The sequence below is a fragment of the Pseudophryne corroboree genome, chromosome 12 (assembly GCF_028390025.1).
Source record: "Pseudophryne corroboree isolate aPseCor3 chromosome 12, aPseCor3.hap2, whole genome shotgun sequence".
NCBI classification, from domain to species: domain Eukaryota; kingdom Metazoa; phylum Chordata; class Amphibia; order Anura; family Myobatrachidae; genus Pseudophryne; species Pseudophryne corroboree.
This window is the reverse complement of record NC_086455.1, coordinates 22575484-22595840: the sequence shown is the minus strand read 5'-3', so window position 1 is coordinate 22595840 and position 20357 is coordinate 22575484. Positions and strand designations below refer to the sequence as shown.

General features: G+C 46.0%; 1 protein-coding gene across 1 annotated transcript in view; it reads left to right on the top strand.

Annotated features, from left to right (window-relative positions):
- LOC134980388 (inositol-trisphosphate 3-kinase A-like) overlaps window positions 1–20357 on the top strand; it is a 118892-nt gene that overhangs the window by 78998 nt on the left and 19537 nt on the right. Inside the window, exons 2-3 of the mRNA XM_063947191.1 lie at window positions 449–539; window positions 15970–16183. Coding sequence (XP_063803261.1) covers window positions 449–539; window positions 15970–16183 — 305 coding nt within the window. The remainder of the gene's footprint in view (window positions 1–448; window positions 540–15969; window positions 16184–20357) is intronic.

Genomic DNA, 20357 nt, shown 5'->3' with positions numbered 1-20357 from the left:
TTTACCAGGTAACTGCGTTGTGTATGACATCTGGGGCACCAAGACGGGCCCAGCGACCTTGCATGGGATCTCGGCACAATACACATTATCTGCAAAACATGTTTGAAAGGGGTTATTACTTTTAACTTCATTCTCCAGTTTCATGTGTTACATATATAATGACCAGTAGATTAGGTATACAGTCTTATAGAGTGTTGGGGTCATATAATTACCTACGCAGATTGACCCTCCTGTTGCATCAGTCCTGATATTCTCCTGGCTGATTATAAGCTCACGCACAAGCAGGACCCTCCCTACCCTATCTCTACATGTGTGCAATCTCTCCGGAGCTGTGAGCACTGTGGAGTCTTACATGCTGCAACAATAATAATAATGAATTGCTTGAACAACCTTTACTGTACTGTATATGTTTTATGTTCTATACCAATGTTCTACCTTTCGCTTGCAGAACAAATCCTGGCAGAAGATAAGGACCATTGTGAATATTCCTGTGATTAGCCCTTTCAAGAGACGGTGGGTGCAGCTTGCCGGCCACACAGGTGAGTGAATTAAAGATATGCGGTCCGTGATGTCATATCACAATTGTCCATGGAATCCCTAGCCATTCAGAATATGGTGCGGCTTACCAAGAGAGGTGGTGACTGCCAATTCATTACATGAATCTGTCCATGGATCAATCATACCCATAATTATAATGGGGATCAGTATGATTTTGCGATGGACGGGATGCCGGCTGTCCGTATACGGACAGTGGCATCCCGTCCATCAGAATCCCAACAGACCCCCATTAATCCTCCTAACCCTCACCTTTTCCCTACGCTAAACCTCCCTTGTGGGTGCCTAACCCTAACCCTCCCTTCCCCGCTACCTAAATCTAACACTCCCCGCTTGATGCCTAACCCTAATCTCCCCTTCTGAGTGCCTAAACCTAACCCTCCCTCCCCGATCCCTAACCCTAACCTTCCCGTCCCTGTCTCCTAACCCTAACTGCCCTTCTCCTGCCTAAACCTAACCTCCCACCCCCTGTGGCAGGACGCCAGCGCGTCCTGCTGTGAGGGCGATCGGGATGCTGGCTGTTGGTAATGTGACGCAAACATCCCGAGCGGCGTCAGTATGTAGACGCCGGCATTGCGCCGTCCCTCGGGGATCCCGGCGCCGGTATATTGACTGCCGGGAAGCTAACTGCTTCCCATTATAACAATGTGTTATTGGAGAAGTTGATCCAGGTAATTAATCAGATTGCCATTTATGGGGTCAGGAAGGATTTCCCACCTGGAAGGGTGGTGTGGCAGCTCTTTGCTTGGTATCATCTTGTGGATCACCACTCCTACATCGGATAAGAATAGGTTAAAGCTGATGCGACCATGTCAGGGAGAGCACAGCCTGGTGTGGTCGCAGCAGATGAAGCCATGCCAGGCCAGTGGGTAAAGCACTTTCTATAACCCTTGTGTTTTGCCATTGCCAGCTCCATGTAGAACACAATACGTACACCTATAGCAAATCATACCAGTCCTTTTCTGCTGCGGTGTAAAAAGTTAAAAGGAATCTATCATTGTTTTCTGTTTTTATAAATGAATTTAACTTGTGGTACTAAAATAAACAATTTTTTAAATAATAAAATGTACTTTTTGATTTATTTATTTGTGTTCTTACATATTTCTGGAACCAGTCCTATGCTGACCTTCCCCAGGCCCTGGCTGCACGGGTCCCAATGTATAGGTCTATGATGTCTAGCTTGATAAGTCAGTAGGTCGACCCCATATGGTTGACATGCATTAGGTTGACAGGTACGACATAGTCAAAAGGTCAACATGACAATGGTCAATAAACAAATGGTCGACACAAGTTTTTTGTGTGTTTTTTCCTTCCCCCCCCCCCCAACTTTTTGATTGATTTATTACGGGACCAGTGACCGGCCCCATGTAATGAACAGAGTCCTGGTGGTCTGTGGAGCTGTAGAGACTTTATGGTGTCATTACATCCTGCCACCCTGTTAATGTTACGCGGTTCTCAGCTAAAATTGTGGTTTCACTGCTCCACCCGCTGCTGCTGCTGTGTGTTAGCTCTCTGTAATCTTAATACTTAAGGGTTTTGTGACCTTCAACACATGCTGTATATTTTGCCGTAAGAGGTGAAGAGGATGTCCGTGAGAATTATGGGGCAGATGTATTAACCTGGAGAAGGCATAAGGAAGTGATAAACCAGTGATATGTGCAAGGTGATACACGCACCAGCCAATCAGCTCCTAACTGTTAATTTACATATTGGAGCTGATTGGCTAGTTCATTTATCACCTTGCACATAGCACTGGTTTATCACTTCCTTATGCCTTCTCCAGGTTAATACATCTGCCCCTATATTCCCATTCTTGCAATGCCCCTTGATATTAGATTGGTGTCTGTGATACCGGAGCTTGGTCACACTCCTCTGAAATAGAAGCGTCCCATCTTCTAACAGCTTGGTTCCATGCCGTCATAGTAACAGCCACACGTCTGACTGTATAGCAGTGAAACTAGACCTATTTGTACATGACTATTACTATTCTTATTATCCTTTAATTGTATGGTGCCACACGGGTTCCGCAGCCACAATGGTTCCACAGCGCCTAACCAAGAAACAAGAAAAACAGCGACTTAGAGTACAAGACAATGTAGGGACAAGTACAAGGTATATAAACATTGCTGCATCAGCAGATATGACACTGACATAAGCAGCAGGGAGGCCAAAGAGCAAAACCGAGGGCTAGGTGCCAATATAAGGAGTATGGAGTAGATAGTCCTAAGTAAGAGAAGGAAAAGCACATGAGGGGGGAGGGCCCTGCTCGTGAGAGCTTACATTCTAAAGGGGAGGGGCAGACAGACAAGGGTAAGGTGAATGGGGTAGTTAGTGTGCATGGAAGAGAGGGTTGGTATGAGAGACGGCTAGGCTGGATGAAGAAGTGGGTCTTAAGAGCCCTTTTGAAGTTTTGTGGAGAGTCTGATAGGGAGAGGTAGAGTTTGCAGGAGAGGCGGCGTACGTTTGTGGAGAGAAGAGGACGGGAGTGTAATGGGAGAAAAGGTCAGATATGTAAATGGGAGAGGAGTGGGTGAGGCCTTATAGGTGACTGTGAGAAGCTTGAGTTGGATTCTGAAGGGGATGGGGAGCCGGTGTAGTGCTTGTAAGAGACGTGAGGCAGACATAGTATGTTTGGAGATGAAGATAAGCTGGGCAGCATCATTGAGGATAGATTTGAGTAATAGAGACAGTTGTCAGGGAGGCCAGATAGGAACAGATTACAGTAGTCCAATCTGGAAATGACCAGTGAGTGATGAAGGTCTTAGTAGCACCCCATCTGAGAGAGGGTCTGTGGCTGCACTATGCACTGACTGACACAGGCCCATTTTCTTGGAGACCAAGCCTAGCTGAGGGGTTGCCATCGTTAGCAGATTCAGGCCCATGACATTGTACATTCCTGACAAACAAAACCGTAACGTGTGGAAACATGGACCATGGTCTCTGGTGACATGACTTTCCTTGATACTTGTGACTCTCTTTACATGCCTCTCTATTAAGGGGAATTACTTGTATGCAGCCTTCATCTGAAAGCCAGGGATATCCTAAAACCTGGACTGTTGTTTTGCCATGAGGACTGCTTTTGGGAACCACTGACCTATAATTTAACCCTAAGTATCAGTCGGTTTATTGATTACAGAGGCTTCTGGTCCACACAATTATGGGCGTTAAGGGTCAAATCGTCAGGGGCAGTGGAGGAATGAAAGGATAAAATCTCTGCAAACAAAGCTGGCAACCCATCGATATTTGCACTTGCTGGTGTAACGGATACCCCTGTCGGACATGCTTGCCAGGAATTTGCCGGGTCTAGCAAGCTGGTAAATTCCTATGTCTCAGCTCAGGCCCTGGATAAGAACAGGTTCCGGATCCCAGCCGTCTGCTTTCACACAAGCAGAAATCCCGATTTGATGTCCACTTGCTTTCGATCTGTTCTGGGGTGGGGTTCCTCTGAGCTTTCTTTACCTAAACAGAATCCTGTTGTATCTTAATTGTGTTCTTCAGTTCCGGAATTTCCTTTCCTATACTCCTTCTTGCTCAGTAGGGCTGGGGAATGTATAAAAGGTGTGGTGGGAAAACAGCTGGAGTCACCAACACCGTGCTGTTACATTTCTCATGTAAGGAAACCGTAATATGTCATCTAGCTGATAAGATAAGCAAAGAGCCGAGCTAACTCAGTCACTGATTGGCAGAATATATATATATCTATAAAAAATAAAAAGCAGAGAAACTTCTCATTCAATCTAATCTTTCTCCTTCGCCGGTGTAGAATATAAATGTTATTCGTCTGACCGGCCCAACTCTTGTCGCTACCCATGTGTTTATCCGGGCTGTACGTGGTACTTGCGTTCTTACAGATTAAGAGCGTTGGGGAGCACCTGGCGTGTTCATGGTTCTAACCTTGGCCGGTGGTTAATGATTTACTCCCCTGCACAGGTTGTGCTCAGGAAACCAAGGCAATTAATCTACAGTGATGTATAAAAAAACCAAAAAAACCATCAGAAGCAAATGAGTGACATTAAAAGAAATATACGAATGACCTTGATAACATTTGTTTCGATGTTATGATAGTGATGATGTGCTTCTTATAATGTGTCTGTCAGTTATTTATTTTAAGACAAAGGAACCACCCTAGGGCTGAGAACAAATATCGGCGAGTCCGGAGGTACCGTAAGCGCGGCATATAGCCAAACTTGCTAGTGCCATTTTGAAGGCTAAAAGTAATGAACCCTTAATAGGATCTACCCCTAAATGGGGCATTCAATTAGCGGCTAATTGCAGCGCTGGAGGTATTCAGTTAGCGGGGGCTTACCCACAGCGCCGGTTCCCGCAGTCAGACTGAGCCTCGCAGTTCCTGGAGCTGTGGGGTAAAGTCTGCTGAAAAATACACAAAATTGGGTTCGCCCTGGAAAAAAACACATTAATTCTGCAGTTTTCGCATGATCAGTGGGTTTTTACGCCACAGTACCAATTTTTGGCACAGGGCATTTGTAATTGAGTAGTCTTTGGGATTTTTGCCTGCAATTAGTCACTGGGTAAATCTTGGGAATACCCCCCCAAGTACGTGTTGTTTCCCGGTTCCACTAGTAAATTCAGTTATAAGGAAGCACTGATAAGTATATATAACCATAGGCAAACACAGAGGTTACGGTTGCCCAGAAACCCCCCTCCTCTTGGCCTGCAGCTAAAATTATGACATAAATAACAATAGTATAGTAAAATTACTAGAGCTGCCGCCACAACATGCAGTGCAAGGGACAGAGCAGAGCTGCTGCTCATGCACAGGGGTAGCAGCTTCTTCTACTAAGTTTGCTGTATGTGTGGCTCTGAGTCCTTAATCGGTGCACTGGACCAGAGAGTAGCTGCCAGCAAAAAGAGACAGGAGCCTTACCATGAGGTGGGAGAATGTGCGCTTTGAAAGTGCTGTTCTGTAGTTTATTTTCTCTTACGTCCTAGAGGATGCTGGGGACTCCAAAAGGACCATGGGGTATAGACGGGATCCGCAGGAGCTTGGTCACACTAAAAAGACTTTGACTGGGTGTGAACTGACTCCTCCCTCTATGCCCCTCCCCCAGACCTCAGTTAGACTTTGTGCCCAGGAGTGACTGGACACACACTAGGGGAGCTCTACTGAGTTTCTCTAGAAAGACTTTTGTTAGGTTTTTTATTTTCAGAGAGACCTGCTGGCTACAGGCTCCCTGCATCGTGGATCGTGGGACTGAGGGGAGAGAAGTCAGACCTACTTCTTCTTAGTTAAGGGCTCTGCTTCTTAGGCTACTGGACACCATTAGCTCTAGAGGGTTCGATCACTTGGTTCGCCTAGCTGCTTGTTCCTGGAGCCGCGCCGTCACCCCCCTCACAGAAGCCAGAAGAAAGAAGCCGGGTGAGTATGAGAAGAACAGAAGACTTCAGTGACGGCAGAAGACTTCAGTAACGGAGGTACAGCGCAGCGGTCGCTCTGCGCTCCATGCTCCCACACACCAACTGCACTCACCGGGTGCAGGGAGCTGGGGAAGAGCGCCCTGGGCAGCAGTTACTAGGGTCAATAGGACTGGCTAAAGGCATATTCGGTGCCCGGGCACTGTATATCAGAGGTTCTCAAACTCGGTCCTCGGGGGCACACACAGTGCATGTTTTGCAGGTCACCCAGCAGGTGCACAGGTGTATTAATTACTCACTGACACATTTTAAAAGGTCCACAGATTCTGTGAGGAGACCCGCAAAACATGCACTGTGTGTGCCCCCGAGGACAGAGTTTGAGAAGCTCTGCTGTATATAATACCCCCGCCAGTATAAAAATTTTCAAATTTGAGCAGGACTGAAGCGCGCCGGGAAGGGGCGGGGCTTAGCCGCACAGCTCACCAGCGCCATTTTCTTCTCTCCACAGCCGCTGCAGAGACGCTGGCCCGGTCCTCCAAGCTCCTCACAAGTAAAAGGGAGCAAAACGGGGGGGGTGGCCACAGAAAAATTGGTGCTTTCTTATTAAGCAGCGCTACTATCATATATTATAGTTGTGTGGTATATGGGCGCTGGCGTGTGAGCTGGCATACTCCCTCTGTGTTTCTCTCTCCAGGCTTCCCTGTAGGCTGTCCCCTTATTTGGCCAGTGTGAGTGTGGGGGTGTCGGTACTACGTGTCGGCATGTCTAAGGCTGAGTGTTCCTCCCCGGAGGCAATTACTGGGGGCACAGAAAAGGAGCTGGAAATGGCTCTGTCGGCACAGCCGACTGCTGATTGGGTTACTATGTTAAGTACACTTAATGCTAATGTGGCTTTATTGTCTAAGAGGCTGGATAAATCTGATTCTCAGACACAAGCATGGAGAAAATCCATGGAGGATGCTTTGGCTCAGGTACAGACCCCCTCAGGGTCACAAAAACGTTCATTTACCCAGATGGTAGATACTGATGCTGACACGGACTCTGATTCCGATGTCGATTTCAATGAGGCTACTTTACACCGAAGGGTAGTTAGGAGTATTCAGTACATGATTGTGGCTATTAAAGATGTTTTACATATCTCTGACGAACCTGCTGTTCGGGACACAAGGATTTGCCTATTTAAAGGAAAAAAACCTGAGGTGAAATTTCCCCCCTCTTATGAAATGAATGCTCTTTGTGAAAAAGCTTGGGAGTCGCCGGACAAGAGGTGGCAGATTCCCAAGAGAATTTTTATGGTGTATCCTTTCCCCTCTGATGACAGGGAAAAATGGGAGTCGTCTCCAAATGTCGACAAGGCTCTATCCCGTTTGTCCAAGAAGGTGGCGCTTCCGTCCCCTGACACGGCTGCTCTCAAGGATCCGGCGGATCGCAAACTGGAGACGTCTTTGAAGGCCATTTTCGTTAATACTGGTGCATTGCTCAGACCTGCTGTGGCGTCGGTATGGGTGAGTAGTGCTATTGCTAAATGGGCTGATAATTTCGCTTCTGCTAAGGATACCCTTGATAAGGATAACATTCTTTTGACTCTTGGTTATATCAAGGACGCTGCAGATTACCTAAAGGATGTGGCGAGGGATGTTGGCCTCTTGGGATCAAGAGCCAATGCCATGGCGGTCTCGGCCAGGAGGGTGCTGTGGATCCATCAATGGAATGCTGATGCCGACTCCAAGAAAAATATGGAAGCTCTCCCCTTCAAAGGTAGTGTCTTGTTTGGTGACGGCCTTGCTGACCTGGTGTCTACCGCTACTGCGGGTAAGTCATCTTTTCTTCCTTATGTTCCCACTCAACAGAAAAAGGTGCCTCATCAGCAGATGCAGTCCTTTCGGCCTAATAAATACAGAAGAGGCAAGGGCTCGTCCTTCCTCGCTTCAAAGGGTAGAGGAAGGGGAAAGAAGTCGCCTGCAGTGTCAGGCACCCATGACCAAAAGTCCTCCCCCGCCTCTACCAAGTCCACCGCATGACGCTGGGGCTCCCCTGCGGGAGTCCGTGCCGGTGGGGGGCCGTCTCCGAATCTTCAGTCAGGCCTGGTTTCAATCAGCCCTGGATCCTTGGGTCTTAGACATAGTGTCCCAAGGGTACAAGCTGGAGTTTCAGGAGATACCCCCCCCCCCCCCCCCCCCCCCGCCGCTTTTTCAAATCGGCCTTGACAGTTTCTCTTCCAGAAAGAGAAGTGGTAAATGCTGCAATACAAAAGTTGTGTCAACAGAGGGTCATTTTACCTGTTCCCCCGTCCCAACGGGGGGGAGGGTTCTATTCGAGCCTCTTTGTCGTACCGAAGCCGGACGGTTCGGTCAGACCGATTCTGAACCTGAAATCCCTCAATCCATACTTGAAAACTTTCAAGTTCAAGATGGAATCTCTTCGAGCTGTGATCTCCAGCCTAGAAGGGGGGGATTTTATGGCGTCAGTCGACATAAAGGATGCCTACTTGCACATCCCGATATATATCCTCCGCTTCAGGCCTTCCTAAGATTTGCGGTGCAGGATTGTCATTACCAATGTCAGACGTTGCCGACGACTCGGCTGCCCTTCCTGGACATGATCCTAGACACGGAACTACAGAGAGTGTTTCTTCCGGCGGACAAAGCTCTGGAAATACAGACCATGGTCAAGGAGTTTCTGAGACCGGCAAGAGTGTCAATTCATCAATGCACTCGAGTGCTAGGGAAGATGGTGGCGGCTTACGAAGCCATTCCATTTGTCAGGTTTCATGCCAGGGTGGACAAATGTTCCGGGTCTCACCTACACATGCACTGGAAAATAAGTCTATCTTCCAGGGCCAGGATTTCTCTCTTGTGGTGGCTGCAAGGCTCTCACCTTCTAGAGGGACGCCGTTTCGGAATCCAGGACTGGGTCCTGCTGATCACAGATGCAAGTCTCCGAGGCTGGGGCGCAGTAGCACAGGGAAGAAGTTTCCAGGGAAAATGGTCAAGCCAGGAATCTTCTCTCCACATAAATGTTCTCGAGTTAAGAGCCATTTACAACGGCCTCCTGCAAGCGTAGAGCTTTCTTCAGGGTCTCCCTGTCCTGATCCAGTCGGACAACATAACAGCGGTGGCGTACGTAAACCGCCAAGGCGGAACAAGGAGCAGGGCGGCAATGGCGGAAGCCACAAGAATACTCCGCTGGGCGGAACAGCACGTGAGCGCTCTGTCAGCAGTCTTCCTCCCGGGCGTGGACAACTGGGAAGCAGACTTTCTCAGCAGACATGATCTCCATCCAGGAGAGTGGGCTCTTCATCAAGAGGTTTTGGCAGAAGTGACAAGACGTTGGGGAACTCCTCTGATAGACATGATGGCGTCTCGCCTCAACAAGAAGCTTCCGAAGTATTGTTCCAGGTCAAGGGACCCCCAAGCCTGTGCGGTGGACGCCCTGGTGACTCCGTGGGTGTTTCAGTCGGTGTATGTTTTCCCTCCGCTTCCTCTCATTCCAAAGGTGTTGAGGATCATAAGGCGAACAAGGGTTCAGGCAATACTCGTCGCTCCAGATTGGCCACTGAGGGCCTGGTATCCGGATCTTCAGGAATTACTAGTGGAAGATCCCTGGCCGCTTCCTCTAAGAGAAGACCTGTTACTGCAGGGGCCCTGCCTGTTTCTGGACTTATCGCAGCTGCGTTTGACGGCGTGGAAGTTGAACGCAAAATTTTAGTTCGGAAGGGTATTCCCGGGGAGGTCATCCCCACTCTCCTTAAGGCTAGGAAGGAAGTCACGGCGAAACATTATCACCGTATTTGGAGAAAGTATGTGTCGTGGTGTGAAACCAAAGCAGCTCCTGCGGAGGAGTTTCACTTGGGTCGTTTCCTCCATTTTTTGCAGGCAGGCGTGGATGCAGGCCTGAAATTGGGTTCCATCAAAGTGCAGATTTCGGCTTTATCTATTTTCTTTCAAAAGGAATTTGCCGTCCTTCCTGAGGTTCAGACTTTCGTGAAGGGAGTGCTGCATATCCATCCTCCATTTGTGCCACCCGGGGCGCCGTGGGATCTTGAAGTGGTCTTGCAGTTTCTTATGTCTCACTGGTTTGTGCCTTTGCGTAAGGTTGAGTTAAAGTTTCTCACTTGGAAAGTGGTCATGCTTTTGGCTCTGGCATCTGCCAAACGAGTGTCCGAGCTGGCGGCTTTGTCTCACAAGAGCCCATATTTGATCTTTTATTCGGATAGAGCGGAATTGAGGACTCGTCAAAAATTTCTGCCGAAGGTGGTTTCTTCGTTTCACATAAACCAACCTATTGTGGTACCTGTGGCTACGGATGCTGTGGCGGTCCCAAAATCTCTTGATGTTGTAAGAGCTTTGAATATTTATGTCGCCAGAACGGCTCTTACTAGGAAGACAGAGGCCCTGTTTGTCCTGTATGCTTCCAACAAGATTGGTAATCCTGCTTCTAAGCAAACTATTGCACGCTGGATTTGTAATACGATTCAGCAAGCTCATTCTTCGGCTGGGCTACCGTTGCCGAAGTCCGTAAAGGCCCATTCTACCAGGAAGGTGGGCTCATCTTGGGCGGCTGCCCGAGGGGTCTCGGCACTTCAACTTTGCCGAGCAGCTACGTGGTCGGGTTCAAACACTTTTGCTAAGTTCTACAAGTTTGATACCCTGGCTGATGAGGACCTCATGTTTGCTCAGTCGGTGCTGCAGAGTCGTCCGCACTCTCCTGCCCGCTCTAGAGCTTTGGTATAGACCCCATGGTCCTTTTGGAGTCCCCAGCATCCTGTAGGACGTAAGAGAAAATAGGATTTTAATACCTACCGGTAAATCCTTTTCTCCTAGTCCGTAGAGGATGCTGGGCGCCCATCCCAGTGCGGACTGTTCCTTGCAGTTGTATTGATACTGGTTATTTTCGGTTACACGTGGTTTGTGTATCAGTTATATTCAGCTTGTTGCTGTTGTTAGTTCATACTGTTATCTGGTTTCCTGCTGATCCAGTTGTACGGTGTGTTTGTGGTGTGGGCTGGTATGTTTTTCGCCCTTAGTTTAACAAAAATCCTTTCCTCGAAATGTCCGTCTCTCCTGGGCACAGTTCCTATAACTGAGGTCTGGGGGAGGGGCATAGAGGGAGGAGCCAGTTCACACCCAGTCAAAGTCTTTTTAGTGTGCCCAAGCTCCTGCGGATCCCGTCTATACCCCCATGGTCCTTTTGGAGTCCCCAGCATCCTCTACGGACTAGGAGAAAAGGATTTACCGGTAGGTATTAAAATCCTATTTATTATGGGATGTTTAACCTTTTCCTGGCCACTTATGTTATTTATATTAAACGTGTTTGATACAGCGTATATTATAGACCATCTATAGTGTTTAAATATTAATATTGTATTCATACAGTAAGCAGTGTATAAAAATACCAATGTGTACATTTATGTCCAGGGTCATTACTCTGTTCTTCTACAGCTCCCCCAGACTCCCGCACTTGCTCCAATGTTCCGCAGAGTGGGAGATTGTGGATTGTATTTGGAAGCCCATCTCAAGAAATCCTGAATACATAATTGGGGGTATTCAATTATTTGAAAAGTCAGTTGGGAGTCTGTTTTTTCCTATCTTATAGACAGGGAAAAAACAGACCCCCAACCGACTTTTCAAACAATTGAATTCCACCCATTGTGTGTACAGTAATACACACATGTTATAGTATAAGGATACAATATTGATATATTTGGTAAATGAGTTTGAGGTGTATTCTCATATTCTAAGTAAAAGTAAGTGAAAATTCACTTATTCGTGATTACTTGGCAGAATAGACGGGAGCGTGAAATTAAACAATTCATGTACTATATAAATGGATTAATACATGTACTTTTTTTAGAGATAATTGATCACTCCAGTAGTAATTGATTGTAACGCAACAGGACATATTAAGGTGAAGCAGCATGCATTATTAGTTTAATAATACTGCAGATATTTATTCTATAATGTATAGTTGCTGGTTACATTATCTCTATGGTTAGACTTCTGTTCTCCATTTTTAAGGACTGACTGCCATGTTTCTATTGTACATTGTAGGAACCGTACCCCTATTGTTTATTTAAGGGAGGGGGGGTTAGGTTTAGGTACCACCCGGGGAGGTTAGGGTTAGGCACTAAGGGGGGACGGTAAAGGCCCATACACACTGGGCGATTTTTGAGCTGAAAGCAGGTCACTTTTGGTGTGTTGAGCTGCTTCCAGCTCAAAACCGCCCAGTGTGTATGCCCCGCTTCATCGCCAGCGGCCGCTGTTCATCTGCTGCTATTACCAGTAGATGAACTGCGGGGTGGACAGCCTTCCATAGTGTCCTGCTATAGAAAGCCACTCACCCCAGCTGACATCGCTGGGCAGGGCGAAAATCGCCCAGTGTGTATGCACCTTTAGGGTTAGGCTGCAGGAGAGGGGGGGGTTAGGTTTAGGTTCCACCCGCGGGGGTAACACATACCGAACCCACCTGAAGACACCGTTCTCCAGTGCTTGAAAATCCTTCTTTAGGCTTAATGAAATGTTATGTACCGGTAATTGAAAAGATGACGTTTTTGAAGGGATGTAGTTAAGAGACCAGCGGTCAGCATACCGACGTCGGGATCCCGACCGCCAGAATGCCGACAGGGGGCTGAGGGCTATTCCCACTCGCGGGTGTCCACGACACCCATGGAATGGGAAAAGAACCTATGGCGAACGTAGCGAGTTACGTTGCGCTCGGCCCGCTTTCGACATTCTGGCGGTTGGGATCCCGGAGTCTGTATGCTGATCGCCGGGATCCCAACTGTCGGTCTCACATACCCAACCCATAATGTACACTAGATCACCTGCACTTTCTGCACAGTCATAATCTAGCAGTATGGCATGGTGTATAACGGAGAACTCCTTCCAGTTGTTTTGTGAGTATTATTTTTTTCTTTAAGGACAATGAAGCTCTGATCTCTAACCAGTCAGGGTATTAACTTCTACTCTCTCTAAGGCACAGCCATTCACTTTCATGTACAAAAATCCCCATCAAGAAATGTTGCTAATATTGGCTGCGTTGTCGTGTTTTGGTATTACAAATACTTCTGTGTGAGAAACATTAACTTATAAAGCCAATGACATTTGTATCCAGTAATTCAGCGTCTTGCTCAGTTGGTAAATTCTGAAAGCAAGGGCAGTTCTCAGGGACAAAAAATACCCGGGAACAAGATCCTTTTGTCTGGTTACTATGGCACCCCATCAACAACTCTGTTTTGTAATTCTGCCAGATCCCAAAACGACAAGGTCTGGAAAGATCCTAACTCGCCATGTCTTAATCCATTGATTTACTGCAGTGATGAAAGTCTGATTGCTTTGTTACTCTTTTCCCCCAAAATAACCACTCCCTGGCACCACTCACTTCCATAAATCGGAATAAGGCGCTTCCTTCTTACAATTCCCCTCTTTGCCTGTGTCTGGCAAGCCGCTCTGATCCCAGAGACGACCACCCCCTTTCCTCCACCTCTTATAAAAAGTTGATACTTTAAGCTTTGTTTATGTGCTACAGGCCCTCATTCCGAGTCGATCGCTAGCTGCCAGTGTTCGCTGCGTAGCGATCATTTAAAAAAAGGCAAAACTACGTATGCGTATGGGCCGCAATATGCACGCGTGGCATACGGGTACAAAGAGCATCATTATTTAGTACTGCTTCTAGCGACGATTCCATTTGCACAGCCGATCGCAAGGAGATTGACAAGAAGTGGGAGTTTATGGGTGTCAACTGACCGTTTTCTGGGAGTGTTTGGAATAACGCAGGCGTGTCCAGGCGCTTGCAGGGCGGGTATCTGACGTCAATTCCGGGACCTTCGTCGCAGCAATCATCGCACAGAATAAGTAACTACAGGGCTGGTCTTGTTTTGCACAAAATGTTTTTGTACCGCTCGGCTGCACAGGCGTTCGCACTCTTGCAAAGCGAAAATACACTCCCCCGTGGGCGGCGACTATGCGTTTGCACGGCTGCTAAAAGTAGCTAGCGAGCGATCAACTCGGAATGAGGGCCACAGTTCTCACAGCTGTGATAGATTAGTCATTTCTCACTAGTGGGGATACGTATCGAACCTTGGAGAAAGTTAAAGTGGAGTGAGTTAAAGTACCAACCAATCAGCTTCTAACTGTACAGTGACAGTGAAGGGCTGGTCTGTACTGTATCTCTTTCCAAGTTTTGACATATCTCCTCCTGGGTAAATTTTCATTGTTTGCTGTCAGTGTAATGCTGCTGTTAAATAAATAAAAAGATTGTAAAACTATATGAATATATCCAGGAACCAGTTTTTTCAGCTGTTGGTAACTATGACTCACGATAATACATTTGGTTTCCACATAAGAATTATTATTTACAGCTGATATCACTATGATGCAAAAAGTAGGGGGGGGGGGGGGGGTTGTTTTGTTTTGTATTTTACTAGTAACAACAAAGTTCTGTTGTGTTGTGTGTGTCAGGGGTACCATACTCACAACCGGTATTCTCATCCGTGCGCTATATAAAGCGCTGATTGAACAAAAGTGATCCAGGCAGCGCAATGGTCCGATATCCGCATTATACATAATTCAAGGTCTATAGGTAAACAAAGAGCTGGAAATTCCATTTATATATAGCTACATTGTATGTGTACATTTTACCTTATCTATTAAGCTTTTTAAATATTTGATAATATTAAGAAAGTTTTATTTTTTGTTTATTTATGTTTATCCGCTAACATTGAATTACTAATATGTTAAAAAAAAAAACCTGGCCTTTGATCTTACCACTGTAACAAAAAATTTAGCATAGACCTGATAAAGCCTGGGGGATTATATAAATGTGTTTTAGATTAAAGAAAGATATAATCTATGACATATTAGTTATTTTTACATGCTGAAAATGTTTAAACCATTGCAATATTTTCTACTTGCTACAGTACTACATGATTTTGCAACATTACAGAAGTGAAAGTTCTTAGGAGAGGAAAGCTATAATACAGGGGTGCGGGTGCTCATAGTTTGAGAAACTGATCACACCAGTAAGGCAAGAAACATTACAAAGAATGGGCTCCGTTTTGTATACTAGCCACCAGAATTGGATTGTGTACTAGCCACTGGTAATCAATTAGGGCTCCATTCAATAGTCAAGTGGGGTTCAATTTTCTAAAGCTCATAAGGTCTGGTTCAGTAGTTTTTTTGGGTTCCCATCAGAGCAATTCAATTGTTGCTCTGATTGGGTGCCCATTACTTTTTAAGTGCCCAAATACACAGGTTGTATAGCGGCTAATCCCATCTAAAGTAGTCTCCACAATACGAAAAATCCCATTAGGGTGCCCAAACACTGTTCACACATATCTGCTTGCCACCTAGAAATGTTAGAGCCAGATCACGCCAGAATGGCAGAACAATTGAATTGCTGCCGTCAGCCATTGCTCCTAAAACACGGTTGAATTGCCCTCATACAGACCTAATCTGTATTAGATTGTAGCACTTAGAAAACAGCTGGTAATTGTAAAGTGGCAAGCACAGATGGGTAATAGACATCCGTGCACAGAAGCAGAGGATTATTGGACGCAACAATAGATGTAAGATACTAAAGATCTGTTTAGTGTCCATTATAAAACCTCTCACCCAGTTCTTCAATGTTCCATAAAATAAGTGCTGGTTATTGCTGTGTTCCACAGGCGGTCATCACAGTCTTAATAGAATGTGCTACAGGCACAAGAAAATTGACTCTGCACAGGTTACAATAGGAAATTCTTGAAATTGTGGCTATTTATAATGAAAGTGCCTTTTTTCATGGCTATTTTTACATGTCTTTCAGCATTTGTGTTTCATCATTTCTTTACAAATTGTATTAGAATTACTGCTATTATTTGTATACACGACGTCTCCAGTTTTGTTCCACTTTCAAACATCCCTTTTCATGTTGACAGTAAACGTATATTTTTCCCCCCCAGAAAATAAATGCATTGTCTTAGCTAGTGTGGACAGCAGTAGAATGACACAATGTACAATTCCACAATGCTGATATATATTTTTGTAATATCTTCTTCCCTAGGGAGCTTCAAAGCAGCGGCAGGGGGAACTATTTTAAAGCGCTACTCTGAAAATGAGAAAATTTGCTTTGAGCTACTCATGAATGACTCGCTTGCTGTCTGCGTTCCCAGATTCCATGGGGTGACGGAAAGAGATGGGGAAAGTTACATCCAGCTGGATGATCTTCTAAATGACTTTGATGAGCCCTGTGTCATGGACTGTAAAATGGGGATCAGGTGGGAAGTTTCAAAATATGTATGTTTTTTAATTAATATTCCTGTGGATGTTCTACTTTTCATTAGTTTAAACACAGAATTTAACACAGAAAATCGGGTGGCCCTCTCGGCCGAGTCTCCCGCTTTCCCTGCCAGCTCCTCTGCCCCCCCGCCCCCCCGTCCCCACAGCAGAAAACAAGTGGGCAGTCCAAGGGTATCCGATGACACGTGCCTATAGCGGGAAGGGGGTGGGGTGGCACGCCCCCAGGAAGGAGGGGGCCGCAAAGTAGTCAAATCTGCCCTATACACATGTACACGCACACACTAATACACACTAGGGTTATTTTATTTTTTTTGGTGGGGGGAGCAAATTAACCTACTACTATATTTTGGAGTGTGGTAGGAAAACCGGAGTACCTGGAGGAAACCCACCCAAGCAAGGGGAGAATATACAAACTCCACACAGTTAAGGCTGTGGTGGGAATTGAACCCATGACCTCAGTGGTGTGAGGCAGTGATACTGTTACAGCATCTGAACGTGTTATACAATAATCAGCTTCTTCTTTCCTGTGCCCCCTCTCTGCCCACACAATGACATTTTGAAAACTTGCAAATTAATACCACAGTTACCGAATAATGAAGACCAAGGCCACAGTTCTGATTTATAAATGATCACCATAGTAACTGTGCACAAGGTTAGAGGCCAGACAATGACTCTTGTTTGCTTTCTGCTATTTTATTTGAAGGAAAACTTCCAGCCAATATTTTATAGCCACATGTTAATATATAATAACAATATAATATGTTAATATTATTCTTATGCCGCTCTGCATATTTCAGTGCGCAGTGCCATAACAAGGCACTAGTGCGCCCTGGGGCGGCAATCCTGCCTACTCACACATATGATGTCACAGCAAGGGGGGGGGGGGGGCAGCGGCCAGGAAGCTGAGCACTGGGCGCACCGTAATGATGCATCCTGTGGCTCTCCAGGCTGTAAGGTGCCATCCCGGGCACCCTACAAGCCTCGTATATGTGGCACTGGGGCAGGGGCGGTGCCACCCCCACAGTCTATTGTTTCGGGTGGTGGTACCACTCACACACCCTTAGTTACAGCCCTGCCAGTGTGATCTATAATAAAACACCCTATTTCAGCATTTAAGTATATCAGAAGGGCAGATGTGTCTAATAGACTGGCTACTTATTGTACGGGTTTGTGGTATGGGTGTTACACACCCCCTTATCATAAGCTTTTTTTTTGTCCAGACTCCGTTAAAGTTGATGGTCTAATAGCACCTTGCACAATATGGGTTATGCTCTAAGTGGCAATTACTCCACAGTCGCCTATACTAACCGAATAGCTATCGCACTTTAGCAACGTAATGGCTCCAGTGAATTCCCCTTATGTTCGCCTGAAGGTGGGTACACGCTAGGCGACGTGCTCTGAGAGACGTTGTTTAGTGTTTCCCCCTCCCGGGCAGTCGGTGGCAGTTCATACACACCGAGCGATATGACGACCATATTGCTCAGTGACGTCGCGCCGCGGCCGGGCAGTGCATGCAGCTCCAGATTGAGCATGCATGCACGGCCGACAGAGAGGGTCAGTTTCGACCTGCAGGACTGCGCATCAGTCGTCGTCGCCAGCATACACACTTGCCGAGAAAGTGAATTCCCGTCGCTTAGGAAGGGTGAAAATCAGCAACATCGTTCATTTTATCGGCATGGGTGTATGCATCGTAAGACACAACCCATGGGTTGATTTTTTTTTAACCAAAACTGGAGAAGCAATAGAAGGCCGGTTACATAATACAATCGGAACAGAACTTTTTTTTATTTATCACAACATTAAAGAAAGCACTATGCGACTTCAATGAAACCATTCAGGGTATATTTCATGGAGTAAGAAATGTCCATTTTAGAATATATTCTTGGACGGATAAGTTATAAAGTTGAACGGTTTGGCGTTTACAGTGTGATAACTCAAAGGGAGCGATTCACTTGTTTTTGCATGCCCGATCTCCCTTCTAAAGTGACGGGAGATCGGGAGTTTCAATTCAAATGTTTGTTTTTTTCTCACACGGATTGATCCGATGTAGAGTTTACCCGCGAACAACTCTCGTTTGGGCGCCTAAACCACAGACTTTGCACACATTCCTTCTCACATCTCAGGAGGTTGTGAGGAAAAATGTCTCCACAACAGCTCATGGGCATCTGAATTGCTCTGTTTTGCACCCCCTAGCGATAGCTGCGGAGCAAAACAATTGAATCGCCCCCAGTATGTGCAGAGTGTATACGGTGGAGGTAGACGTTTTGTGTCCTGAACTAATATTCATGAGACTACAGTCTGTCACCCCAGTCATGTCACTACTTCCTGGTGAATCTTTAAAGCTAGAGGTCTAATTCAGACCTGATCGTAGCAGCAAATTTGTTAGCGGTTGGGCAAAACCATGTACACTGCAGGGGGGGCAGATATAACATGTGCAGAGAAAGTTAGATTTGGGTGGGGTGTGTTCAAACTGAATCTAAATTGCCGTGTAAAAATAAAGCAGCCAGTATTTACCCTGCACAGAAACAAAATAACCCACCCAAATCTAACTCTCTCTGCACATGTTATATCTGCCCCACCTGCATTGTACATGGTTTTGCCCATTAGAGAATAAATTTGCTGCTGCTATCAGGTCTGTATTAGGCCCTAGGTTTAGACCACATTGGAGGTTATTTCCAAGGCACATAAAAAAAATCACCTTGTTTTTCATGGCGTCACTAAGGGGGGATATCCGTTTTTGCCAATAAAAACTGCATTATTGCGGTATCCAATTAGAGCTAGTTTTTATCTGATGAAAATGGACCCACGATCGTGCAATAACACATGGGATGCAGGATAAGTTCCCGATCTCATGTGTTATTGCGGCCCCGGTGGCCGCTTGTCCCAGAGGAACCCAAAGCATAATTCCCGATAAGTGCCGGCATCACGGAGAGGAGTGCACCTCTTCGGAGCTAATTGGATAGCCCCCAGCCAACCTATTAGCAGCGGTAAATTTACCACTACCAATAGGATACCCCCCTGAGTGGTCCACCAAGCAAATCTCTCTGGGTACCAAACACGCATCAAGGTGCACACTTCCTTTATGCAAAAATAAAAATCTTCAGGGGCTTTCCAGCACAACCTCCTACCGCTTTATTACCACCTCTTTCATTTAGATTAAGTTTTCTGGTTGTCTTCCACAATACTGTCAGCCATACATAGGGCTTCAGTAAATTATGATATCGAGGGGACAGCGGAACGGTTTCTATTGTGCATTATGTATGTGTATATGATGGCTTTTATTACACTGCTGGAAGGTTGCCTAGAAACTCACTTCTCTGTCAAAGGAACAGCACATACTGTACTGTTAATATAAGCAAGTAAACGGGCAGCTTACTCTTCATACTGTATCTTCATCAGTCCCCAGACAGCCTGAGCTGAATTCCTCTAGAGCCGAGAGTACACCGCCACTGCAAGAACCAACCTCAGACTGGCCAGCAGAGGACTAGTGCCCCTGGTGGTGGGTGACAGTAACACAAATTCTCCCCTTTTTCCAGCAACCCAGCTGAAGGCTTGTGAATAGGAGTCCCAGTTAATCCAGCCTATGATCGCTTTGTCGGCTGTATTAGGCAGATGTTATGTTTTGTTTTTGATGGGCCTTTTTCAGAGTTTGGCTATGGGAACCACATGCAGTGAAACCTGCTAGTAAGCTGCAATGTATGCTTTTCTGCTGCTAAGCTGTATAGCACTGAGCTAATCACCCAATATACTGTACATTGTTCCGTATTATCCACCCTCCTACATTTCCCCAATTATCACAATGAGACCCCTGCAGAGGTGCGTAGGCGATAAGTAAATTATAATGTTTGAGCTGCTTTATATTCTGTCACTGCGTTCATTTCTTCTGTTAATAAAAGTTTAATCATTTATAAAGGTGTATGTAGAAGTGGTTAATTAGTTTAGTTGACTGGGTGTATAGCGGGATCACGCCCTGAATTTATGCAGTCATTAAAGTTCACATTCGAGGCTAAGCAAGGAAGAGATAACTAATGACTTTCTCAAGTCGGTTCCTGCAATAACACATTAACTTTGATAGCTACAATACAGAAAATGTATGTGCTTTTATTGTTGACATAACTTATGTACTGTGGGTGTGTGAGCTGATCAGGATTA